The 25,553-nt window shown below is 31.9% G+C and overlaps 1 protein-coding gene across 2 annotated transcripts in view; it reads left to right on the forward strand.

Annotated features, from left to right (window-relative positions):
* Window positions 1-25,553, forward strand: part of LOC126778813 (aquaporin AQPAe.a) — a 38,352-nt gene that overhangs the window by 7,493 nt on the left and 5,306 nt on the right. For both annotated transcript variants that reach the window (XM_050502509.1, XM_050502518.1), the window contains exons 2-4: window positions 20,477-20,568; window positions 21,366-21,490; window positions 23,483-23,752. In XM_050502509.1, the coding sequence (XP_050358466.1) occupies window positions 20,481-20,568; window positions 21,366-21,490; window positions 23,483-23,752 (483 nt within the window). In that variant the 5' untranslated portion in view covers window positions 20,477-20,480. The remainder of the gene's footprint in view (window positions 1-20,476; window positions 20,569-21,365; window positions 21,491-23,482; window positions 23,753-25,553) is intronic.

The following is a 25,553-nucleotide window of genomic DNA, read 5'->3' on the forward strand; positions in this document are numbered from 1 at the left end:
CGAAAAATAAACAATCAAGAGAATAAGAAGATGGATGTATATAAAGTGAAAAATGTCCCACGGGTGGGGTGTAGTGTTCGTCAAAGAAAACATCGTGAGGAAACCTGCACGTGGCAGACGAAAATTTGCAACTTGTATCCACAAATCCGCATTGGAGCAACATGACCGAATAAGCTCCAAACCATCTCCTTTAAAAGGAGCAGATGTCTTAGCCCAGCATTGGAACGTTTACAGGCTGCCATTTTACTTTATTACAGAGATACCTCAGTTCAGCGGTAATTTTGATACATTTAGTTTATAAATTAAAAATTTCTTAGTCGTTTAAGTTGAATTTGTTACGGCCATAAAAACACATGACAGCTTCATGACATGAAACTTAAAGATCAAAGTCAAAGACCATAAAAATATTAAAAAATTACTGATTTATTTTGTGGTAAACCTTCCGGGTGCTATAATATCGTCTGTACTTTTAGGAGAATTGAACCATTTATATGATAATGAAGACCAAATATGATCAGAGGGTTTTTACGTGTAATTTATTAAGCAAAATGACGAACTAAAAAAGTAGTACGTCACTATATACTTGCATGACGTATGTAAGTTACCACACGATCTGATAACGGTTTGCATCTTTATTATTATTAATAAGAATCCAGTATTTTTAGTAACGTAACGGCAAAGTAACGTAACGGCATGCATATATATTGCTGGGCTAAGACCCTCCTTTGGTGTGGTGATTTCTCCATCACGTTGCTCCAATACCGGTTGATGGTACAATAAAACATATTAAGTTTTATTAATCATCTTTATTATTTGCATTTCAAGTTACGTGTAAGTATGCGTCACGTCAAGTTCAGGAAAGCTCGTTGAAATCTAATACCACAATTAAGTGATCGATAGCAGAATAAATTTTGATTTATCGGAAATTTTGTCTTAGTCAGCAACGGAAATGGTCTTAAACAGCCTTATTAGTATATCTTAGGAAATAGGAAATATTCCATAGATATAGTGACACGCTTTTATTATGTATTAATAAAATAAAATATTTAAATAACGTACATTTTCTTTATTTTTCTTTTTTATTAAATAACAGTATAGCTATCAACAACATTTTTATGTTAAATGCTACATCGAACTGTAAATAACTCTAGTACAACAAATACAGTAAGCTTATTTTACAATAATATGTAAATGTACAAATCTTATTGAAATATCCTTAACCTGCCGTACCTCACCTTGGCGCAGGAAAAGGAACCAGTTTCAATTGAATCGCTGACGTCACCGACAAAAACAGATTTAATTATTATCTCATGAAGCTCTGCGATACGCTTTTTGTAATCGAGTTATTAACATTTTATTACAAAAAACACCTGCATCATATCGTATGCTTTAATAACAAACTTTTGAGAATTTAATATCTACGAAAGGGTTATTTTTTTATTTTATTTTTTATTAAAGATTTTCCATTTATAATAACTTTCATAAAACAAAAACAAATCACATTTTTGCAAACAACGTAAAAACTGATGAAATGTCATTACCTTGCCTTGCTTTTTAAGGACTATTTGTCTTGCCTTTTAACAAATATAGAAATCACTTAAAATATGAGAACAAATTTTGAAATAGACGTAAAAAATGTTATTACGCGAAAAAAAAACAACATTGCATTGGATAAAAATATTTGATACATTTTTCCATTATTCAATGTTGGATATAATGATAGAAATAAAGTTAAATAAACTAACCTTTTTATGTAAACGATAAGTTTCGTCCTTTCAACAATTTGTTATTATACCACCTTATATTATATAAGTATTTTTCTTGAAATTGGATTTTACTTACGAGTAACTAAAAAAGCGTGTTAAACAGTCTCACTAATAGAATAGTTAGTGGAACTGTGGTTGGATACTTTCATATCAGCAGAACATATTATATTACAACACAATGATTTATGAATGAATTTTCATACAACTTTTACAAAACAGATTAATTAAGGATGAAGGTATAGAAATACATGGCGTGCCATAATCGATATAATTTTACAAAAGTAAAGTACTATTATTTAATAGTTGCAAATAAAAATGAGCAAAACTACATTATTATGATCTATTGTTGCGTACTGTCTCAGGCTCACAAAGCTGTGTGTCTCAATACTCGCACACACTAGTCTATACCTATATTTTAAATGCGAGAGTAACTCTGTCTGTTTCGCAGTCTTGGCTAAGCCAATGAAGCGATTTTGTTGAAATTTGGTATGAAGCAAGCTTGGACTCCAAGAAAAGACATAAAGCAATTTTTCATATTATCTTACACCCTACCAGCAAAACCACAACAGGAGCGAGGCCGCGGGCGCAAACAAGTTTTATACAAATTGGATTTTAATAGCACAGCATAACGTGTTCGATTTTCTAAAATGCCACTTCCAATTGAAAGAGGTTCTATTGTGTAAATAACATTCTCATATTTATTGGAAATCATTATATATTTACTACCATATGCAAAGAGATTTTATCTACTCGTACACAAATGAAAAATCACATCAGAAAACATTACCTGTTTGAAATATTACGACGTAGTTATTTAAATTAGATTTTAAATATAGTTTTTAATATAATTTTATCATTTTTAATTAATTTTACAAAATCTCAGTTTTTATATGCACTTTTGTCGTCACTTATATATCAAATAATTATTTCAAAAGACCTTCGTTCGTTTTACTGTTTCCACTAAACTGCTTATTTAGCGTTTCCTTGATCAATAAATTTGTAATAAAATATTTTCCAAGAATATTACCTACATATTATTAATTTAAAAACTATTATTTTATTTTTAGTAAATCATATTTATTACCTTAATTCTCCTTAATTAGAGAATATTTAGGACAAATAATTGCTATTCAGAATAAAAATAAATATGAAATGTAGATCGACCAAATATATTAAAAATAAATACAATCATTTCTTTTTGTCAATTTATCATCATTATGTTTCTTACTTATCTTTGGTTGAAATTCGAACATTTTTGTTATGTGGATATTTATAGCAAAGACCCTTCACAATAAATACTTAAAGAAATATTTATCTACGGCAATTTTCTATGTTTACCATGTATTAAAATATAGATATGAAATCAGGTTCCAGTTGTTTTTATCACGAAGTGGGTAGCCCAGGTGACTACTGGAATAATGTTAAAAAGTTTCTTATCTCTCTGTATGCTCTAGACAAACGTTCAGATACGTCATGATAAAACGTTTAGTACAATTATTTGTTTTTATTAGATACACATTGTAAGATAAAAACTACAAACAAGCATATCTCGAATACCAATGTCCAGTGATAGCATTGCTACGGCATTACAAATTAATATGATTTTTTATGTTAAGGTTCCCAAGATAGCACATTGAATCTTAACCGAAAAAGGCGAGTCCAAACCCAAATAACTACCACAGCTTTTGTATACTCAATTTGTGTGTATATTTTTGTAATTCATCGCGTGCTCGACGTTGAAAATATTGTGATAAAATCTGCATGTGTGATGGATGAACTTCTGCCACATTTGTTCCTTCTTCGCAAGGGTAGAGGATGCCTTAGCCCAGCAGTGGGACATTACCAGGCTGTTACTTTTGCTTTTTTAAGCACCCAAGCATAACGATTCAGAAAACACAAATTATCTTCGTGTTCATAAAAACCGTAAATCAATACACGAAATATACAGTTGAGGCTCACGATCCAGTTCTATAATCATTTGGTATATTTTTTACACAACGTACTCCTACGAGATGACGCGCTGTAATTTGTGGAACAAACCCATAAGATTTAAAACGAACAAAAAGCATCTACAAGTAAGTAGTAGATAGCCCTATCCTTTCTAACCTACGCTATTTGAGCGAGACATTACCGATTTTTTTTCTCAAAAATTACCGAGTCATTCGGGCCCATGGAGCGTAACCCCCACATTTTACCTTCTCAATTCTCGGTATACAATTACCGTCGACGGCAGACCGCGAACGCGTGATGTGGGACTAACATTCGGTCCTATTATTCGTCGAGATGACCAAAAAACTCAGATAATTATATTGCGCGTGAGTGGCTTGGTATTTCCAACGCTTTCAATGTTTTGCTGTCCATTGTTTTGACAATCATAATACTATGTTACATTCAAGATTTTAAAATACAATTATGTACACGCGATACGCTTTACTAAAATTAGAATCATTTCCCTAAATGGTTTCATCAATTTACAATTTTTTTCGAAAGCACATTAAGCCCTTAAGCGTGATGCATTCTAGAGCTGATTATTCCATGTAGAATATTTAAATAATTTGGTTTTAATTTGATGAATTCAAATAAATACATCATGAATTATATTTTCTAAGTGAACATCCTTGGCGGTACACACGTTTCTATATGTAAAATAATTAAGATAAAAAATCATTTAATTAATAGTAAGATTATAATTTTGCCAATAAAATCAATAGGTATATAATACAAAATGGAAATTCAATTAAAAACTTTTTAAATAAGATTTAAGTCTGTGGACAATACATTAAAAAATAAATCACCGTATTTATAATCTATCTTTCTATTTCTATTGCAAAGTATATTTATGTATGTGCTTAGGATAATATGTACGTACATGGCTTTTGTTTTAAGTCAAATATAAGCAATAGGTATTTACGAAGAATTGAACGAGACGCTATCAAACAATAACATTGAATCGTTAACGTGGAACCTTTGTCAATGAACAAGGACGCAAGTGATGCGTGAACGTCGAATGTCTTTCCAGACATTTTACTGTAATTATAAATTCAAAAATATAGGTATTTAGGCTAATTTGCTTAACAAAATTCTATTGTGAACATTTCAAATAGCTAACTCTCGTGATTAACTATTTAATGGCGACATACATAATATATAATAAACTAACTGTATTAATTAACTTCGAGTTCTCAGTAATCTTGATGTCTTAATAATTGTTAAAAAAAATTAAGGAGAAAATTATTATATGTATCTCGTACGCTAAACGTGATAACCTTTCAATTAGAGTAATTCAAAAAGTTTTGTTTTAACCCTGTTTTCCTTTAGATATAAACTGTGCGTGTTGGTTTAGTTCGTGACATTCAGTACCAGTTCCTCGTCAAAGCACGGAGACGACCGCTTTTAATAGAGCCATTCATTATTATATAACGACGAACAATCACAAGCCAACCCAGAAAACATGAAATGCAGGTCTTACTCAAACAGTTCTTAAAAAAATCGTTTATAGTTAGTTTGACTAAAGGTTTAATTGTAGGGCTTTGTGTAAGCCAGTCTGGGGAGGTACCATCCATTCATCAGACATTCTACTAGCAAACTACAATACTAAGAATTTTTGTGTTCTAATTTGAAAGGTGAGAGAGCCAGTGTAACAACAGGCACAAGGGACATGATATCTTAGTTCCCGTGGTCGGTAGCGTATTAGCGATGTAAGAAATGGTTAATATTTCTTACATCGCCAATGCCTATGGAGGTGGTAACCACTTACTATCAGATGACCTCTTTGTCCGTCCGCTTCCCTATTGGAACTAGTAATTCCTGATATCAGCGCGTTCAACAATACAAACTCTCCAGCTATATAACATACTAAAAACATTACTGCCTCGTTAGTCAAGACCTGTAAGGCCCGGAGGTCATAGTTTCAAATCCCAGGTCGGGACAATAAAATGTTATTGAGATTTTCTGTCAAAAATTCTCAGTAGCAGTCCGGAGTCTGGAAGTTGGAAGAGTGTACACTCCTGTGCCTCGGACACCACGTACAGCCTTGATCCTGTGCCTTTCCGGTCTTGTCGGATTGCCATCCCATCGGGTTATGAGAATTAGGGAATAGAGAGTGCATCTGTGTTTGCGCAAACACTTGTGCACTATAATATGTCCTGCACAGTTGGCTTATCTCTCTTAAGATTGGCCGCCGTGGCAGAAATCGGTCTGGGGGACTATTATTACTAAAAATATTATTTACATATTATATTTATTAACTAGTCACCCCACTTCGTATTTGTAACTTTAAATCCAGACATAATTTTTTTTAATCATGTATAACCGCAACATGTTCTAAAAATCCGCTAGTCTGTCTCATGAACATCTCGATTAATGACCTATTTAATATTAGCTACATATTGTATCTCATGAAATATAAGTATGTCACCTTGATACGGAATTTGCGGATTTACTGAAAAATAAATACATAAAACTTACCCATTTTTATATTTTCTAAGTAATAAAAAAATAGTTGATAGCTTTTACATATGTATATCTTTAAAAGGGTTGCAATTATGGTTCTTATACCAAGTAATACTACTTTAATATGTCTTGTTTGATTTAGTTAAAATTACCTAAGTAAGTTTAATAGCATTTTTTGTAAGTAATCATAAATTATTATTCACTGTTGTAGAGGTCTTCTATCCTTTGGGGATTTGAAGCTTATTCCACCACGCAGTTCCAATACGGATAAAAAGATGAAATCTTGATTTTTATAAACTAGGTTCTTTCCCATGCTTAAGCAGAAAGCATAGAGTATAAACATTCAATACATGCTTGTCTAAATTAGAAGCCGCGATCTTCTACCACATCGCTATATAAGATCTACGTTTCGATGCGCATAGCCATCTCGCCTAATATGTGTAAAGTCTGTCATTTTATTTTGTTTAATGTTTTACAGTATTTAACGACATACGGCCTTATTTATAAACGTTGCCTAGCATCGGTTAAGTTAAACACTGATTTCGCTCTTTCCGTCATTAGTGTTTTTACATCCGAAAGAAGAAGACACAACATTGTTTAACCAATCACCCTATATAAACAGCGTTTATAAGAAATACCGTTATTCTATTATACAAATTAAGATCATATTTATACAAAAATACAAAAAAAATAAATAATTACTTAAGCACAATAATATGCTACGCATATCATTTAGATGAAATTTGAATCATTCAAATCAATCATTCTGTTGTAAATATGATAATATTATCGGGAAATAAAATAAGTCCTAGACGATACAATTACCCGGTCTCATGTTCTTACATAGGTTACAGAAAAATATTCTGAAATAAATTTTAAAAAAATTATTTATATCGTCCGACTAATGAGTCTAACTAATGGTTAATGAACCACGTTGCTTGGAATAAAATAAAAAAAAACACGAAAATTAAAACAAAAACTATATAACCTTGAAAAGTACCTTTATATTAATAACAAAGTAAGCGTGTTGAAGTCACCATTAAGGGCGTTCCCTCGATATTTATTACTTTTCCAAGTAGCATGTTTCAAAGCATATTACAATATTCCCGTCTGACGGGCGCGCCCGCCCCGAGGGAAAACGTCTATTATTTCATTGCCATTTGTGTCTATTACGTATTGCCCCGAATTGACTAGACTTTAAAATTACGACGATTTATTAACAAACCGACACGAAGGATGTTGCTGTGCGTCGATAAGGTATTTTACCTACATCCAGATACTCTAAATTTTTATGAATTTTAATACTACTTAATGCAAAGCTGTCAAATGTAGATAAAATATACTTTGCGCTGCTATATAATGTTTATGTGTCAAACAGTGTTTTCTTCTATCGAACCTACAATCTATTATGACAGGAAGAAAGAAACCAGTGCTTGAGTAAACACAGTTTATAAGTGAGGCAGTAATGTATAAAAATTAAACATAAATGTATATTTTAAGCCCTTTTTGAATTAGGTATTAGTATCTATGCACGAAACGTTTATTAGAATCATATCACGTAATCTGACTAACTTACAATTCTTGAAGTAAATGTTATTGTAGCCAATGGATGTTATTACGTTATTCTGAAAATACATTTTAAATAGCAACTCGAAGTTAAAAAAGGGATATTAATTACATCCAGGCCTCGGAAAGTAGGTAAAATCTTTGGTCCTGACTTTTTCTCGGATCGTGTAGAGGGTCAGATCGCTGTTACGTCGGATTTTAAGACTAAGGGAATATAGAAAGAAATATAGAATAAGGTGCACTTGTGTTTTTTTTTTATAGAATAGGAAGACGGACGAGCATATGGGCCACCTGATGCTAAGTGGTCACCAAACGCCCTTAGACATTGGCATTGTAAGAAATGTTAACCATCGCTTACATCACCAATGCGCCACCAACCTTGGGAACTAAGATGTTATGTCCCTTGTGCCTGTAATTACACTGGCTCACTCACCCTTCAAACCGGAGACTGCTGTTTTGCGGTAGAATATCTGATGAGTGGGTGGTACCTACCCAGACGAGCTTGCACAAAGCTCTACCACCAGTAAGCGTGGTAAATATGCGTGTTTACGCATATTTGCACTATAATAACTTCTACCCAGATGACATATCGCTTGAGATTATCCGCCGTGATCTCCTTGAAGAATAATATCGTATATTCTTTAATTATATAGCCATTGATTATTATAATCACGCTGGCGCCTTCATTAATCAGACGACACTTTTCGCGCCAGGGATTGCGAATATTCTGAATTAATTAATAAATTAATTAATATTCTGAATTTCGTTCTTATCAATAATTTTTCTACTTTGAAAACGATAATCGCATTTGCGAAAGAAACCGTATTGTTGTATCATAAATGATGCTTACATTATTTCAGAATACGGATAATATTGGGTTATGAAATTAATATAAAATAAAACACTTCACTTTAGCAACTTTTCTACATTTTCTTATTATTTTTACGTAACAAACTATAACCATCAAAGTAGTAACGTTACACAAATTATATAAGCTTAGTCAGTTGGTCATAATCACAGCATATATATTAAAGATTTTTTTTATATAAGTAAATATACCATAAGTAATAATACCATAAAAACTTGCGTCTTCCGTTACTTGAACGTAAAGAGATATAGTATTGGAATTATCCACGAAATATCCAAGAAACTTGAATACGCATATTATATATATATATTAATTTGAAACCTAGGAAAACACATTCCCTTCCCGTGAATGCAATTAGTACTATAGTATATTTGCATGGAACGATGGAAAAACATCAAGACTGATTTTCCATTCATTAATAAATAATTATCGCGTGCCATCGTCATTGTACACACATTATTTTTCCAGATAAAACTAAGTACTAATTTTCCATACTAAGTTTTTTTATGCACGTACACACGCATTTGTTTATAAAAGGCGTCAAAGTGATATAATAAACATTTTCTCGCAATCCATAGCAAATATGGCTTACGCGAGAGCGCGTTATGGAAAGCGAAGGTTGCTTCAAAGTGCAACGTCTCTGAGGGCTTGATTGTGTAGTAGCATTGAAATTCCCAATAGTGTTACATAGATATTCATAAATGGAATCAGCGACCTCATTGAATTATAAACTAAATTATAGTACCACTTGTGTTAATTTATTTAGCAGCTGTAGTATATTTTGTATATAGAAATTAATTTATCGACCATTCATCAGTTGACAAAGATATTAAGCTTTCACATTTCAGCTTTATATCAATTCAACCCATCCAGTCATTGATAGAAACACGGGTATTTGATTTATCTTTTTAACTAATGCTTTATTTATTTTATTTTTATATTATTTTATAATAAAAAAAATCGCGAAAGTATTTTCAAAACTATTTAAACATAAAACAACTGTTGCGTATTGCTTCACAGCGGACGTAAAGGCACCATGCTCTTTTCAAAACGCTACTTATGAACAGAATTATTCTTCTAGTAGCTAGTTATCTGACTTTATTTATAAACCTCACATAATTGTAAACATTGTGACGCCTGTGCGCTAAAATGAAAGACATTGTAAAGTTAATTTTTCATCAAACAATTTTCTTTGAGATAACATTAATCGTGATAACGATGGACATAACGTATGTTATCATCTATCAACATTTATAAAGTGGAAAGTATACAATTTTCTTTTTAATACAAAATTTGTTTATTTAAATCATACTAAAGGACAAAATATATTTACAACTAGCTAAAGTCAAATCTGCCCTATTAATGTTCATAATGCCTATTTAATTATACAAAATATTTAAATTATTATTAAGTAGCAGGAGTTATTTTTAAATCACAGATAGATACTTCAATTTTACTTATAAGGGTTTATTTAGCAAAAAATAGTAGACCACAAAGATACGTATGTGAACTTAAAGTTGTTTTAACTTTTGATAGATCGCACCGATTTTGATAAAATTGAGTCTAAACGGTAATTTGGAATTCTACTTATAATAATTCCGTGTTTTTGATCCAGTACAAAGTACAGTAACGGCCTGTTCATATCCCACTGCTGGGCTAAGGCCTCCTCTCCCTTTTTGAGGAGAAGGTTTAGAGCTTATTCCACCACGTTGCTCCAATGCGGGTTGGTAGAATACACATGTGGCATAATTTCAATGAAGTTAGACACATGCAGATTTCCTCACGATGAATTATAATCACAAGTTAAGCACATGAAAATTCAGTGGTGCTTGCCCGGGTTTGAACCCACGATCATCGGTTAAGATTCACGCGTTTTAACCATTAGGCCATCTCGGTGCATAAGATCTCGGTAAATTAAAAAGTTTGTGAAAAAAAACGGTATATTTTTGGATTTATGTATTTAAATAGTTTTTCATACAAATTATACATAACACTACACGTCACTTGCATTACCTCGAACGAACACTAATAACAGTAAAAAATATGTAATTTCCCGCATGTGATAAACGTACAACTCATACTATCATGAATATTTTACACACCTAAAGCATCTTTAAAAAGATTTGTTGTAAAAAAACTCTAATGAAAATCGGCAAATCACATAGATGCTTAATATCGTTACGCATGATCGAATTTATTGTTTTTTGTTATAGTAATAAATAGAATATTAATTATATTATTGTAATATTAAAACAGTAACAGCCTTTGAAGACCTTTTTGAGGAGAAGGTTTGGAGCTTATTGCACCACGCCGCTCCAATGCGGGTTGGTGGAATACACATGTGGCATAATTTCAGTGAAATTAGACACATGCTGGTTTTCTCACGATGTTTTCCTTCACCGTCAAACACGAGATGAATTATAATCACAAATTAAGCACATGAAAATTCAGGGATCTTGTCCGGGTTTGAGCCCACGATCATCGGTTAATATTTACGCATTCTTACCACTAGGTCATCTCGGCTATTAAAACTGTTGGATAACCAATAAATAAACAATCAAGTGCACTTCAGTATGAAATTACCAGTACAGTACCCAGTATAACAATTAGTATTAAGTCATATAAAAATTCACGATTACAGCAAACCATACTATATATTCAATTAAATTGTTATATATTATATTATATATAATTATATTCATTGAAATTATAATATATTTATCATATAATATAATTTACTTATTATAATTACATAGGCCAATAAATGTCATAATTATCCAGTTAGACGAGTGATTATATATTGTGTAGAAACCATAAACTAGTTGCATATAGTTAACATAATAACTAAGAAGATAAACGTCCCGTTCCCTGGCACAGATGAAAATAATAATTAACTTATAAATATAAACAATATAACAAATTGGCTAAGAGCCGTCGATGCCCTTCATAAAACCTTTTACGAACTTCCAACAAGTCAAATAACATGTCGTTATCGAATCAATATTCGGTATTTCGATATCTTCTAAAGTAATCTTGAAATATGTCACAAATGTACATATCAGATGTATGTACATACACTATATTTTCAACCATTACTTTATCAAAACTAATGTCATTGTAATTATATAGAATATAGAAATAATTATAGATAACATTATGCTTAATACGGGAACAGCCATATAATACATATACGAATATAATTTATAATACAAATATTTGATATTTTTTTATTCATATTCAGTTATGGCAATATATTATTTTGTTCCAAATTGACGAAACTTATAAAATAAATAAACTACGCTCGCTTACGCTTTGTTAGACGTAAATTAAAATAGGGCAACATTTTCTTAAAATTAAAAATAAATGTTTCTTATTTATTCCCGCAAAAATTATCGACCTTTTCGTAATCCAATTTCTATTAAACAGTAAAATCTTTAGAGCATGAAACAATCAAACAAACTTACATTTATCTATAAAAAAACAACTGACTGGCTGACACATCAAAGTATAGCCCAAACTACTGGCGCTAACACAATGTTAATTTGATACGGGTTCCTTTTAAATACTGTGTGTGTTAGCACTAAAGAAGAATTTTTGAAAATTTAACCCCTAAGGTAGTAATATATATATATATATTATTAATATAATATATATTAATATATATATTTTCATACACACTTTAATCCCTTTAACTTTATATGGGATGAAAGTTTGTATGAAAATAGCTCTAGCTATGGCTCTGTCTACATTTTTGAAAAAAGAGCTATGGAAATTGGTATTTAGTAATTCTGAATTATAACGCAAGATAAGCCGCTGGTAAAGCGTTAGTACGTAATATCAGTAAGATACTTTGCTGACAGTCGTTTATCGTAACCAGACAAACTAAGACGGACTAATAAATAAGATTGTTCAGCGCACAGAATTGGCACGTTAGCTGAATATTTCCATGTTACGATTACGACCGTTCCAAGGACTGGCTGCAACTATACACAAATCGTAAAGACATGCATTACGAGCGTGAGTCGTTAGTCGCAACTGATGTACCGTCATAGTTAATTTTTATATGTGTTTTGTGCTGCTCGGTCTTAGAAACGTCTTTGTAGATTGTACATTAATGTTATGTTTTATTAAAATCAACAAAAATTTACATTGTATAAAAATCTTTTCATGTTTGCATGATGAAACTGAAAACGACACAAAGATATCATTTCGAATTAGTTTTTGCATCGTTTGTTGCGAACAAATTGCGAGCATTTTCCTGTAAATTTCCAAAATAAGGCCTGAAAATAATAAGGTGAATGGGGACGTTCACGGAGAATCAGTTTTAGGCCCTGAGGCGTTTGCCAACAACACTACTAAATCCAATGTTCTCATAGTAAGAGAAAAACATTGCTGGAAAGCTTACTTGAACTCCACGGACAAGAAAAACCGTGTAAGCCAAAAGAGTCCACCTCCTTTCCGTGCTCACAGGACAGCGATGTTCTCAGCTATAATTTATTTTTTAACATTATTTGTCTAAGAGTATTCCAAGATTTAAAGATGGTGTCATAATATATAAACAGTAACCCAACCTTTTAGTCGATTAAACTGTTTTCTGCAATTCTTTCGCCAAAGATAGGAAAGGCTAGGTCGGTCTATTTATAGTGATCTTCATTATATAATAGTTGACAAACCTTGCAAAATAAACTGCAACTGCTTAATTTAAACAACTAAATATTGTATTCGTTCAACGTGATTTTTTCGCCCGCTCTTGCAATGCAATCGCAGTTTAATCTCGTTCAATTTATGTGTTTACTAACGATGTTATCTGCAGCTGTAATGTCTATTCGGATAGTTCCAAAATTAAATATTCTACTACTCGGGACACATCAAAACAAGTTACTTTTCACCGACTTTAACTACAAACGCTGAGTTTTCCTTGTATGTATGTATGTAATATGTGCATGATTTTTTCTAAGCTACACATCGATTTTTAAGATTCTTTCGTGGGGATGATCAATATACTATTAGTAGAAAATTTTATATAATAAAATAATAATGTGTGTTTGTAAGTATAGTAGAATAGAATAGAATAGAATAGAATAGAATAGAATATGCTTTATTGTACACCAAAAGAGTTACAGAACCATTTTAAACACAAACACAAAAGAAACGAAAACTATTTTGTATATATATATATATATATACAGTACTATAGCTAAATATACATACATATAAATAAATAATATATACATAAACATACATATATAATATATAAAACAAAACATTAAAAAAAAAGAATGTTATTATGATAATAATAATAAATAGCAATAAAGTGCGGCAGATAATAAAACAACACTCTCTGATAATTATAAAGATAAATAATATGCCTTGAGTCGGATTTAGATATAGTATAGAGGTAACAAAACTTTTATATCTCGTAGATCACGTACTGGTTTTTTTCTGCTTAAAAGTAGGATCCTTTACGAATAAATGGGTCCTTTATAATCGGTAGGAGGAGTTTTGATTTCACAACTCAATATATGTTTTAGATACTGACGCGGAGCTGGCACGGCACTAACACTTTGTTATTGAAGTGTCAACTCTGTGTGTAGAACTAAGAGCTCTAAGAACAAACTCGAAACTACCCTATCGCGAAATGTCAGAAAATTACATGCGTCATTGACTACCATAATTATACCACATATAGAATACACGCATCAAAATAACGTATTCGATTTTCAAAAATTTCGAACTGAATGTTTAATAAATAGCACTTCTGGTGCAACATACTCGTAAATAGTCTCAACGATTAGATCCGCGAATATTATTATAAAATTATCTATCGTTCCATTAGCAGGCACAGCTGTATTCTCTATTATCAAATATATAAATTCTAAATTACTACGCATTAGATACATTATAATCCGGATATCCATTACGTTCAGGGAATAAGAAAATAACAATTGATTTTTTATATAACTACAATTACATAACAAAGATTCATGTGGTACTGATTGGAATATTGATATTTCGTTTTATAAGATTCATTGACTCGGGAATTGCTACGAGTAGCTTTGGATTCGATATCCTCTAACGTTTTTTTTCGTACCAGTCACACTGGCGTTTGTCTAGTCTAAGTTTTTGTATGTGTTTTTTGATTCTTTCCTACTTGAGTGTTAAGTGTAAAGCGTTTATATTATACGTTAATGATAACTATGTTTATAAAAAACCTATTAATTTCAAGTTTCACATATTATTAAAACCATAAATCAATACATTACAAACAGTCTTTCATATTCGTTTTGTTTAAACTTACGATAGAGTTTAACAAATTAACAAGAAATGCAACAAAAAATTCGTAGTTATATACAATCCACTAAATAACAACCAACTAGCATATTTCTAAGTCCATCACTCTGTATATACATATTCCTTTTATCGAAAAGCACAGTTCCTACAGTAACGTTAAATAATAAGAATTTCCATCTAAGCTGAATTTGTAACACAATTGGTATTCAAATTAAAGACAAACTTATATTGCTTTTGTTTAAATTTACAAGAAAAAGAGACGAAGTATGTGATGTCCTAAACATTCAACAACAAGTTACATATAATACAAAAAACCGATGTAATTATTTTTTATCATCTTCAAAATTATCAGATCCTTTTATTAGGAAATTCGAAAATATTACAATCATACACGAAGATCTCTTTATCGTCGGTAACTTAGCATCATGGCACATTGATCAAAATTTCATCAACAAATTGCTACCGGATATCCCAATTACATACTTATACTACAATAATATAAGAAAAAGTCATGTTTGAAAATTATAATGAATTAGGAACTATGCTATATGTAATTGAGTGCTGTTGAGCGGTAGAGCACAAGATGAGTGGGTGGGACCTACTACCTAGTTAAACGAGTCTGAAAGCTCTACCAACGAGCAATATACGCGTATATTATAATCACTTGTGGACGAAATGCGATCATTTTTTTGACAAAATCGCCCATTTTTTGGACGTAACTATGACAGTGCACCTTTCGAGTTATATCATTTCATTCTACTCTTTTCAAAATGAATAAAATAATAGAACGTTTGTAGCTCAAAGTAATAGTTTCTGATGTATAAAGTTTAAAATGTTTTACGATATATCAAATCATGTTACATAGAGAATATCTGTGTATTTTTTACGACATCACGTCCAAACCACTGAACCGATCGTAATGAAATTTGACATAGAACTAGCCTGGGATCTGGATAACGATATAGGCGTATTATTTACTTTATCTACGGAAAAATCAATTTGATACAGATGAAGTCGCTCAGAACAGCTAGTTAATTTTACTCGACAACAATTTGTATAAAACTTACGTGAGGTAGACACAAAAATACATTTTATATCACTGCAGCACGCTAGACTATAGAGCATTGACAATGATGCAAAAAATATGTATTAAAAACTGGTCATTTAATGAATACAACGTACATATAAAAGCAAATTAATTCAATTCACGGAAGGAATACGCAATCACTGTCCAGGGAATTCATTTACAATCACGATTACCAAAGCGTCAACTAATGGAGGCTTGATTAAAATTTTAAACAGTCACCTTCCAAGTTTCTGCCAGTTGTAATAAAAAGTTCGTGTAATATGTTATTGTGGTCAGACTTGCTACAATGGTTTTGACCATTGATGACTTCGAAAAATAAAAATACTATTTCACATTTTGTTGTTGTAAATTTTTCGTTTTTGATATTTTTTAATATTTAATATTTTTTTACATAAAGTCTTGTTAATTTTTTTATTTAACCACGATTATAAATTATTATTCGGGATTAATTATGTTCGTCTATCTGTCTATCTATGCAAAATGGTTAAAAACACTGCTTCTCTATAAATCTATATCTAAATCTATACTTATAAAGAGGAATGATTTCATTGCTTGTAATCGATAAACGCTGAAACTAGTGAAATCGATTCACTAGTTTCAGCGTTTATTTCACCTATTTCACTATTAAAGAAAGCCAAAAAAAGCGCTATCGAGTTGCTTTATCCGTGTACGCGTATATATGTACGAGCATGTACTCCATGATTACAACTGTCTGCCGCTAACTAAATTCCAAACATGAGAAGCCGCGCGCACGCACAAATAAAAATTGACACGACGACGAAAGTATTATTTCTTAAGTTTTAAGATGGTTATATAAACGAAAACTCGCTGTCGATCGATATTTAAATTATTCCAAATAATAATCTACAAGGACTGACTAAATTAAAGTAGCCCTAATTTCTTTTATATCAGTAAAAACACGAATAAACTTTTTGATGGCACCTTCATGGTCGCTAATCAATTTTATCGACATTATAATCATAGTCACTTTATATTATATTCTTCAAGTTCGTCGTCACCATTATGGCATAAATCCTGAATATTTTCAAACAGTCAATATTCATTAAACCTTTCTAGAACACACAGCCGGTCAACGTTATTTACGTAACGTAAATTAATGATCACAGTAATATAAAAATCGAATGATAATTTCAATTTTCTTTTTTTTTATATGTACAAGGTCGCATCGTATAATTCCGAATAAACCATTTAAAAATTATTGTTGTATTAAGTTGTATTAATTATAATTTGAAACATATTGTAGGAAATTGTAATTGATTTTTAAAAGTCGTTATTATAAACAATTAACTCGACGATCAAATTTTTTATATATACTATCTTATTATTAGTCTAAATATTTTTTTAAGAACTCTATATACAAATTACGATTTATAATAATTCACACCGCACATTTAACACAAACCGCTGTCGTGAAATACCTTCACGTATCTTCCTGTATTGTCGCAAGTTATTATCATATAAGCGACAAACTAAATCTAAATCAAACGCAAATACTACCAGCATGACTTGGCCGTAACATTACATAATGATGTAATTCATACAGGCCCCCATTCGAAGTGCAGCAATTTTGTTATTTATGAGCTATCCGAATAAATAAAGGAAATGTAATCAAGGATATTGTTCTTGGCCTACTAACATTTTTTTTTTTGTTTATGGAGGCTACGAACTGCCCAAGTGTTTATATGAATAAAATTTCCGCTTTCTGCGAATACGTATTTAAGAGGAAAAAGCTTGTTTTATTGTAGAGGTCGTCGGTGCATAATTAATACTTGAGAAAGGTAAAATGTTTGAGTTCAATCGTTTAGGTCACATGGGTTCGGTCACGGCAAACAGCGCGAACCTTTTACGAATCCTGATGCACTTAAATATGGATCGTTGCCAACCTTTGGTGCCTGCATACACATTCCACTGACCCTGCTTTGTAAATATTTTTTACAATAACAATCATCTTAACCTTAAGTCTTATAATGATCAACGAATATACAGTCCTATATCTATAATATGTCATTCTAGTAAAAAATCATCTTGTAAAATATATAGAGCGCCATCTCTCTAAGCAACCATCAAACGTCATTTCTTTTATCACCCAGATTATATAAGTGTACTCGTAGAAGCCCGTTATAATGCAATTTGACTATGGGATACACGCTACCTAATGTCATTTAGCCTCATTACGTTACAACTTTTAAAATGCCCGGAATCACACAGAGTTTACCACGAACCGTTTCATCCGAAGTGTTTCTAAGTATACCCGTGTAGCAACTGAACCGTGCTCTGTTCCAGCCAATCATTGCCGTACTTTCTAATTAATATAATTTACTTCCGTTTCGAATCCCATGCTCATTTCCCTATCGCTCGCATTATGCTTCACGAATACATTGTTCCTGATACGGCCCTTTGTTATCGCTATTGTCATATTGTGTAAGTTTACCGCTGTGCGTGAAAAAATGTTAATTGGTGTGAAACTAAAGTTATCAGATTTAATGAAACAGCGACCCGCATCGTTCTCGGGATTAAAACTTATTTCACTAAATAGCAAAAAAATTATGCATTAGATACTGTTTGATAATAAATAGGTTGCGTGTAATTTATATTCAATAGTAATTAATAATACTAGCAATTGTCGTGCACAATTGCACAATTACCGGTACCGTTAGCAATTACCTGAAATCTCAAATTAAAAATATAACCTACATATTAAAATAATATGTCAGAATATATAAGAAGTTAATGTCAGTTAGATACACTTTACCATTCTCAAATATTATTTACGATTATGATTATAGTGAGTTTATATATAGAGGTTCCAAAAGCAATGAATTTAATAATATATTGAACAGATGTTGACAAATTTTCATTGCCAATATATAATAATATAATAAGTTATTATAATTTCCTAACAAAAGTGACCTTTATTTTTAGATTCGTTTTCAATGCAATTCATTTATATCGATTTCGAATATAAAAAAGTTGTAAATGCTTTAAGCTATTTATATTTGTGTGAACAACTAGAAAATAAATAAAGCAATATTATAACCTTAATGTATTATCCTGATACGTAGCTGCAAATCAAATAATACTGAGGCTAATTCTACTAATGTGTACCAGCTACGATACAATTCTTATTCATACTTTATAAAAATAATGTGCTTATCGAGGTAATTAAAACCGGTGGTGGGGCTCTCTGCAGCCTCATCTATGGGTACTAGACAGTACCAAACATCAAGACTGTATCATTGTGTTTCGATCTAAAGGATGAGTCAATCAGTAGGCTCAATTTCACTAAAGTAAATTCTCACAAAGACAACCCTTATTTGAATCGTAACTGGAAGCCAATTCTACTAATTTATAAAGGTTACGATGCGTTACCGATTCTATTCCGATTCAACTTCGTCTGTACCGCACCTAGATCGTCGTGTTATTAGAATAGAAAAACAACGGCAACGATTACGTTTCGACTCAACGTTTTTTAAGTTAAATAATTTAGTAATATATATAAATTACCAGTTTTCGTCCGCGTTGAGGAGGGGTGGTGGGGCAGGTGTTTGATATAAATAAATATTAGTGTTTAAGTAAAACTTTAGCTTCATATAAAATCTCATCAGAATTGGTTCAGTGTTTTAACCAGGAAAGCGTAAGAAACAGTCAGAAAGAGTTCCTTTATTATTTATAATATTAGTATAGATAATATTTTTGCTTAAAACAAAATAAGAATTCTGTAGAGGTAAATTTTATGAAAACAGAATGTATGAAACGTTATGAGCTGGTTTTATGCAATCGACCGCTAAAAAAGGTTGAATATAACTGCATAATATGTTGTTTTCCGAGAAATAAACGCTTATTGCCATAACGTTTTTCGAGTAAGCGACGGTTATCTTTCTACTCAGCATATTGATACAAATTATAAAAATAAAAAAGAGCAGTCAGATACCATCATAATGTTAAGCCATCTTCCTCAACACATACTTCTGGACGGCAAGGCTAGCGTTTACACTTTATAGGCTGAACCGAGTAAGATGTCTGAATATTTTAGTTTTTATTTTATATTTACATATGTTCCTTTATAATCGCCATATTTTATAGAACTTCGTTACCTAAGAAATAAATTTTAAAATGTAGGTATGTACTAATATAGTTGCATTTCAATCTCATTATCTAATAATACGACGTCCTTTACATTTAAAGGTTAACTTGTTGTCATTCACATGAACATTCACAAAAAAAAATGTCTAGTTATATAATATACATAATTGCATTTCGATTGAAATTAATTTACCATTGTTGGGAATTCTAAAAATTAGTTAATTTGAGTCGAGATGGCTAGAATACCTGAATTTTAACCCAATTTAAAATGTAAACTTATTTTTAAAATTATAATTTAGTAGTATGTAAGTAATAACTTTCTATTATTTGTTTACGTTTCAGAACGATGGGTGAATTGGGTAACAAGATTGGACTGGACGAACTCTCTGGAGGCGCGAAGGGCATCAGTAAAGCGTTGCTCGCTGAATTTATTGGTAAGCGGACTTATTCTGTTTATTTATTTTAACACTTAAAAACTAATAGGGTATATTTATGTATATTAACGTACACAAGTAATCGTTTTAGCAGATGCGTATGATACACGCATGAAATAAGAAACATCGCTAATATTTCATAAGTAAATGTTTTATGATCCAAAAACTATCTTACCGATAATTAAAATTAGAGAAGTAATTTGCATTCAATTTTATATTATAAACGAATGAATAATCAATTAAAGAAATCTTGGAAATCGATTAGCAGTTTATAGTGATAATATATATAGGTAGGTAAATATATAAATTAATCTGATGAAGATGAAATAGAGGAATTAGATGAGCATTTTTTTTCCTGCATATGACGCATTTAAGTTAATTGCAACTTATTTTAATAGACGTGCAGCGAATAACACCAGTATTCACATATATGTTTACAAAAACTAATACTATTTATATTAGCTTAGAATAGTAATTTTACTTAACAAAGATCGATATTTTTATATAAAAATTAAAAGAATATACTGTATGCAGCATGTACAATAAGTATTGTCCAATTCTTATTATTAAAATTATTGTTAGTGAAAACATTTATATTATATAGTTTACGGTTTGATTAGAACTACAGATCAAATACGTTTTAAGTTATTTGGGTGTAGAATGGAAATTGATCTTAATATATACCCTTATATGCATGTACATATATTGCAGACATATAAACATTTCATAAAAAAAAAATTAGCAATAGAGTTATTCAAATTAACGGTAATAAATTGCACTAATCTTGTCTTGTCCAGGTAATTTGCTGTTGAACTTGTTCGGATGTGGGGCGTGCATCAACATCTCGCAGGGTCTGGAAGGAGCGCCTGACATCGTACTGATAGCCCTCGCTTTCGGTCTGTCTGTCTTCGCTATTGTTTCAGTAAGTAATTTCTTTTAATTTACCTATTAGGTAAGGCAAATATCTCACTTCTTAAGGAGAAGGATTTGTAGCTGTCTTAGGTGCCCTATGTCTTTCAGTACCCCTATAAATATTTCCTCAATATCAGTGGTGCTTCAGCTCAGGCCCTTCGGTTAATATCCACATTTCTATGCACTGGCTTATCACAATTATTATTACTGTAATTCCTGTAATCTATATCCAGGTCTCAGATATCCAGGTCTCAGGCTAGCTATATATCAATTTATCTGGCAGATACTGGCCACCTAATGGTAAGTAGTCACCACCGCCCATAGACTTTGGCACCGTAAGAAATATTAACTAATCCTTACATCACTAATGCGTACCAACTTTGGGAACTAAAATGTCATATCCTTTGTGTCCTTGTGTAATTACACTGGCTCACTTATTGCTGTTCAGCGAAAGTATATGTGATGGGTGGTACCCCCCCAGACGGGCTTGCAACAAAGTCCTACCACTATATAAATTTCAATTCAATCATTTCAGACAGAGATATTTTCGCATTTATAGGATTTGTCTGATTTTTTGATCCCAGTCGATGAAATTAATAAGACTTCATATTTATAAATTACAATATTTTGTTTTTTTTTTTATACGAGTGTGTTAGGGCTATTGGGTATGTATCATTATTCCAAGCAGTTACAGTAAATATTTTTATTCTGTATATAAATATATATATATAAATATAAATATATATATATATTATAATTATTTACGGAATTATTGTACGGAATAATACAATCAATAAAGGCAATCACAACACAATATCTAAAAATAAAATTTTTGCATATATAGTTCGTCGGTCCTTTTTTGGGTATGCGCATTAAGATCAAACCACCAAACCACTGAGTTGATTGTTAAAACATTCAACGTGATCATTATTCTCTAGAAAATGACAGAATTCTATGACGTAACCCATTAAATTCAAAAATAAAAATTTAAAACTTGTTTGTATTGCGTACCTTTTCTGCGTAAGCTCATCGCTCATCCAATTAAGTTCAATTATTAGTGGTATTTGCGTAAAGGTTTCTGAAACACTACAATCAATATACACTGGGAGTGGGAGTACTACAGTCGCATAATTGATAAATAAAAAATAATTTAGGGACATTCCGAGGCACGCTGAGCATCTTTTCATAATAAATCAAAATAAACTCGCCGGAGTTTTTTCTCTATTGTTGGAAATGGTAAATCTTGACCATAAATCGTTTTATCTTGAAACAAGAATTCTGTATCTCATGTGATATGCCAAAAATTTACTGCATAATTATTATGAGACGCCATAATTAAGATTAACTATTATCTTTACGTAACCTTACTTAGCATGGTTTCAAGTTGACACAGATTAATGAAATAGAAGACATCGTATCGTTTAATTTTGTAATTGACATTGTATAATTGCAGTCACTTTGTAATTGACATTGTATAATTGCAGTCACTTTGCAGTCAGAACATAGAGCGACATACTAACAGCGACATTTTAATACCAATATATTTCATTTATATATTTATTATGACAAGAGCGTAGTCAGGCACGCAAATATGGACATTGCCGACCAGAAAATCTGGAGCTCTACCCTGCAATAACGATCAAAATTATTAAATTTTACCCAGTGGTATTCCTTTTTGCGATACCGCTTTGGTACCACCCTCCCTCTTCAATTATTCTACCACCAAATAGCAATGAGACACAAGGGTATTACAATCTTGGTTGCCATGGTTGGCATTAGCAGCCCGTTTGCTTCCCGTATTTAATTGAAAAATCCAAATTATTGATCAATACACAAAAATGTATAACCGTATAATAAAGTCATATTGTAGAATGGAACGAAATATTTTTTGTCAATTTATGACTTAAGCTATCGGGGCCTTCCCCTGAACATAATGTTGGCTACGCTCTGCTATATAATTTATTTGTGTCAACTAATAAAGTAATTGTTTTTTTAAATCCAGGCTATAGGTCATGTATCAGGAGGCCACGTAAATCCAGCTGTTACCGCCGGTATGGCTGCCACTGGAAAAATTAAGCCCGTCCGTGGAATCCTTTACGTGATAGCTCAATGTGCGGGTGCAGCAGCTGGTTCTGGACTACTTAAGGCATTCACACCTGACGAAGTTGCTGGCAAACTCGGCGTCACTGGACTCGGGAAGAACGTGACGCAGTTACAAGGATTTGGTATTGAGTTCTTCCTCGGATTTGTCCTCGTGTTTGTCGTTTGCGGGGTGAGTTGATTTTTTTTTTAATTATCTTGTACATAAAACAAATATTACCACTTATATACATACGAGTATAACTAAATAGCGATCAATTTAGATTAATTTTATTTAAAAAAAAAGTATTTTTAATATTTACGCTTAAGAATATTTACACCGATACAATAAATTGAAAGTAACATTGATTAAGTGTTACATGACTGAAATCATTATATCATAAAAAATAAAACACGATATCAGAAAATATAATATTTCCTCCTATAAAGATAATGTCAGCAGCGCCGAACGCTTCTCGGAATCTCAGCTCGACTTTTTTGTCACTTTTTTTTATAACTGTCATTTAAAGAGAGCGGGTTTTGTAGACGCTCGAAATTATGGACGCATTCAAAAGGAAATATATAACAGGATAAAATACAGTTACAAAAAGCTAACAGAATTAATCGTCGTATCTTTAACACATATAATAAAATAATATTCGCCCGTAGCTTCGCCCGCTTTTTAGAGGGTGAAGAACAGGTCCGTCCTCCTTCCTTGTGTCCTTGGGGTCCAAGCTTGCTTGATACTAAATATTAACAAAATCGGTTCAGTGGTTTTGACTTGTAAGCGTAACAGATTGACAGAGTTACTTTCGCATTTATAATGTTAGTATAGATATATAATTATAGCAAGTCCGTAATTTTATAACATTTGTTATAAAAATAAACATTATAAGCAATATGTCAATACAGAGGCTAAATTCTACAAATTTCATATACAGGGACCTATTTGTCTGTTTATCTCTGTAATCTTTGTGTTGTAATTTCACACATACACTATTAGACGGTGGCATATCTCCAGGGCCGGAGTGATAAAAGCAATGTAGACAGCTACCTACTGGCCAAATCTTACTTGGGGGTCTTGCAGTTTGAAGTGAAGAATAAATGTTAAGCTGCATAAAGTCAAGACTATTTTGATAGATATATGTCCGTGCTAAAAAAGTTTCGTTGATTTTCGAAGTCATGTGTGTCTTACGCATATGTCTATGACGAGCAGGGATGGATTTGACTAGATTAGCCTAGGCTGCCCTAGTCCTGGGATTACTAAGCTTATGGGTGGCAGGGTGGCAGTCGCATAGGAATTATGTAACTCAAAAACAACACACAGGACATAACATCTTAGTTAATAAGGTTGGTGGTGCATTGACGATTGACGGATTGGTTAATATTTCGTACATCACCAATGTCTATCGGTTGTGGTGACCACTTACCAACAGGTGGTCCATTTGCCAGTCCAATAAAAAAAAATAGTAGGATATCGGGACGGCAAACGGCATAACGTCCTCATGTCCTATTTGATCTTACACCCAAGACAAATAAGGCTCGGACTAAAAAATCCAAAGCCCCAAGCCACTTTGACATTTGAAGCGCCTCCATCCCAAAACTGTTAGCGTAAAAATATATTATTTTCGGCTCGATGAGGCCCCTCGGCTGGCCGGACCCCTAGGCAAACAAAGGCATAGATACTCAAAAACATATAAAACAATACGACAATACAAACATAAAGCTTCATTAGTCGATCCGTAAATAAAACAATTAAAACAAGATCACGATCATATACATGCATACACATGGCATTAGCAAGCTAAGAACAGATTAATTTGCAAGCGAAGACATCACATTTATTTATGTTTAATGATTTAATGACAGTACTCGAAAAGGAATAAAACATTAGCTTCCGTGACGACCGTCATTACTGAACCGATACAATCTGCGTTAATCTGCGATCATTGAAATATTAAAACATTGCTTTACGGCCCGGCTGGCTTCACGGT

Source organism: Nymphalis io, chromosome 2, assembly GCF_905147045.1.
Source record: "Nymphalis io chromosome 2, ilAglIoxx1.1, whole genome shotgun sequence".
Lineage (NCBI taxonomy): Eukaryota > Metazoa > Arthropoda > Insecta > Lepidoptera > Nymphalidae > Nymphalis > Nymphalis io.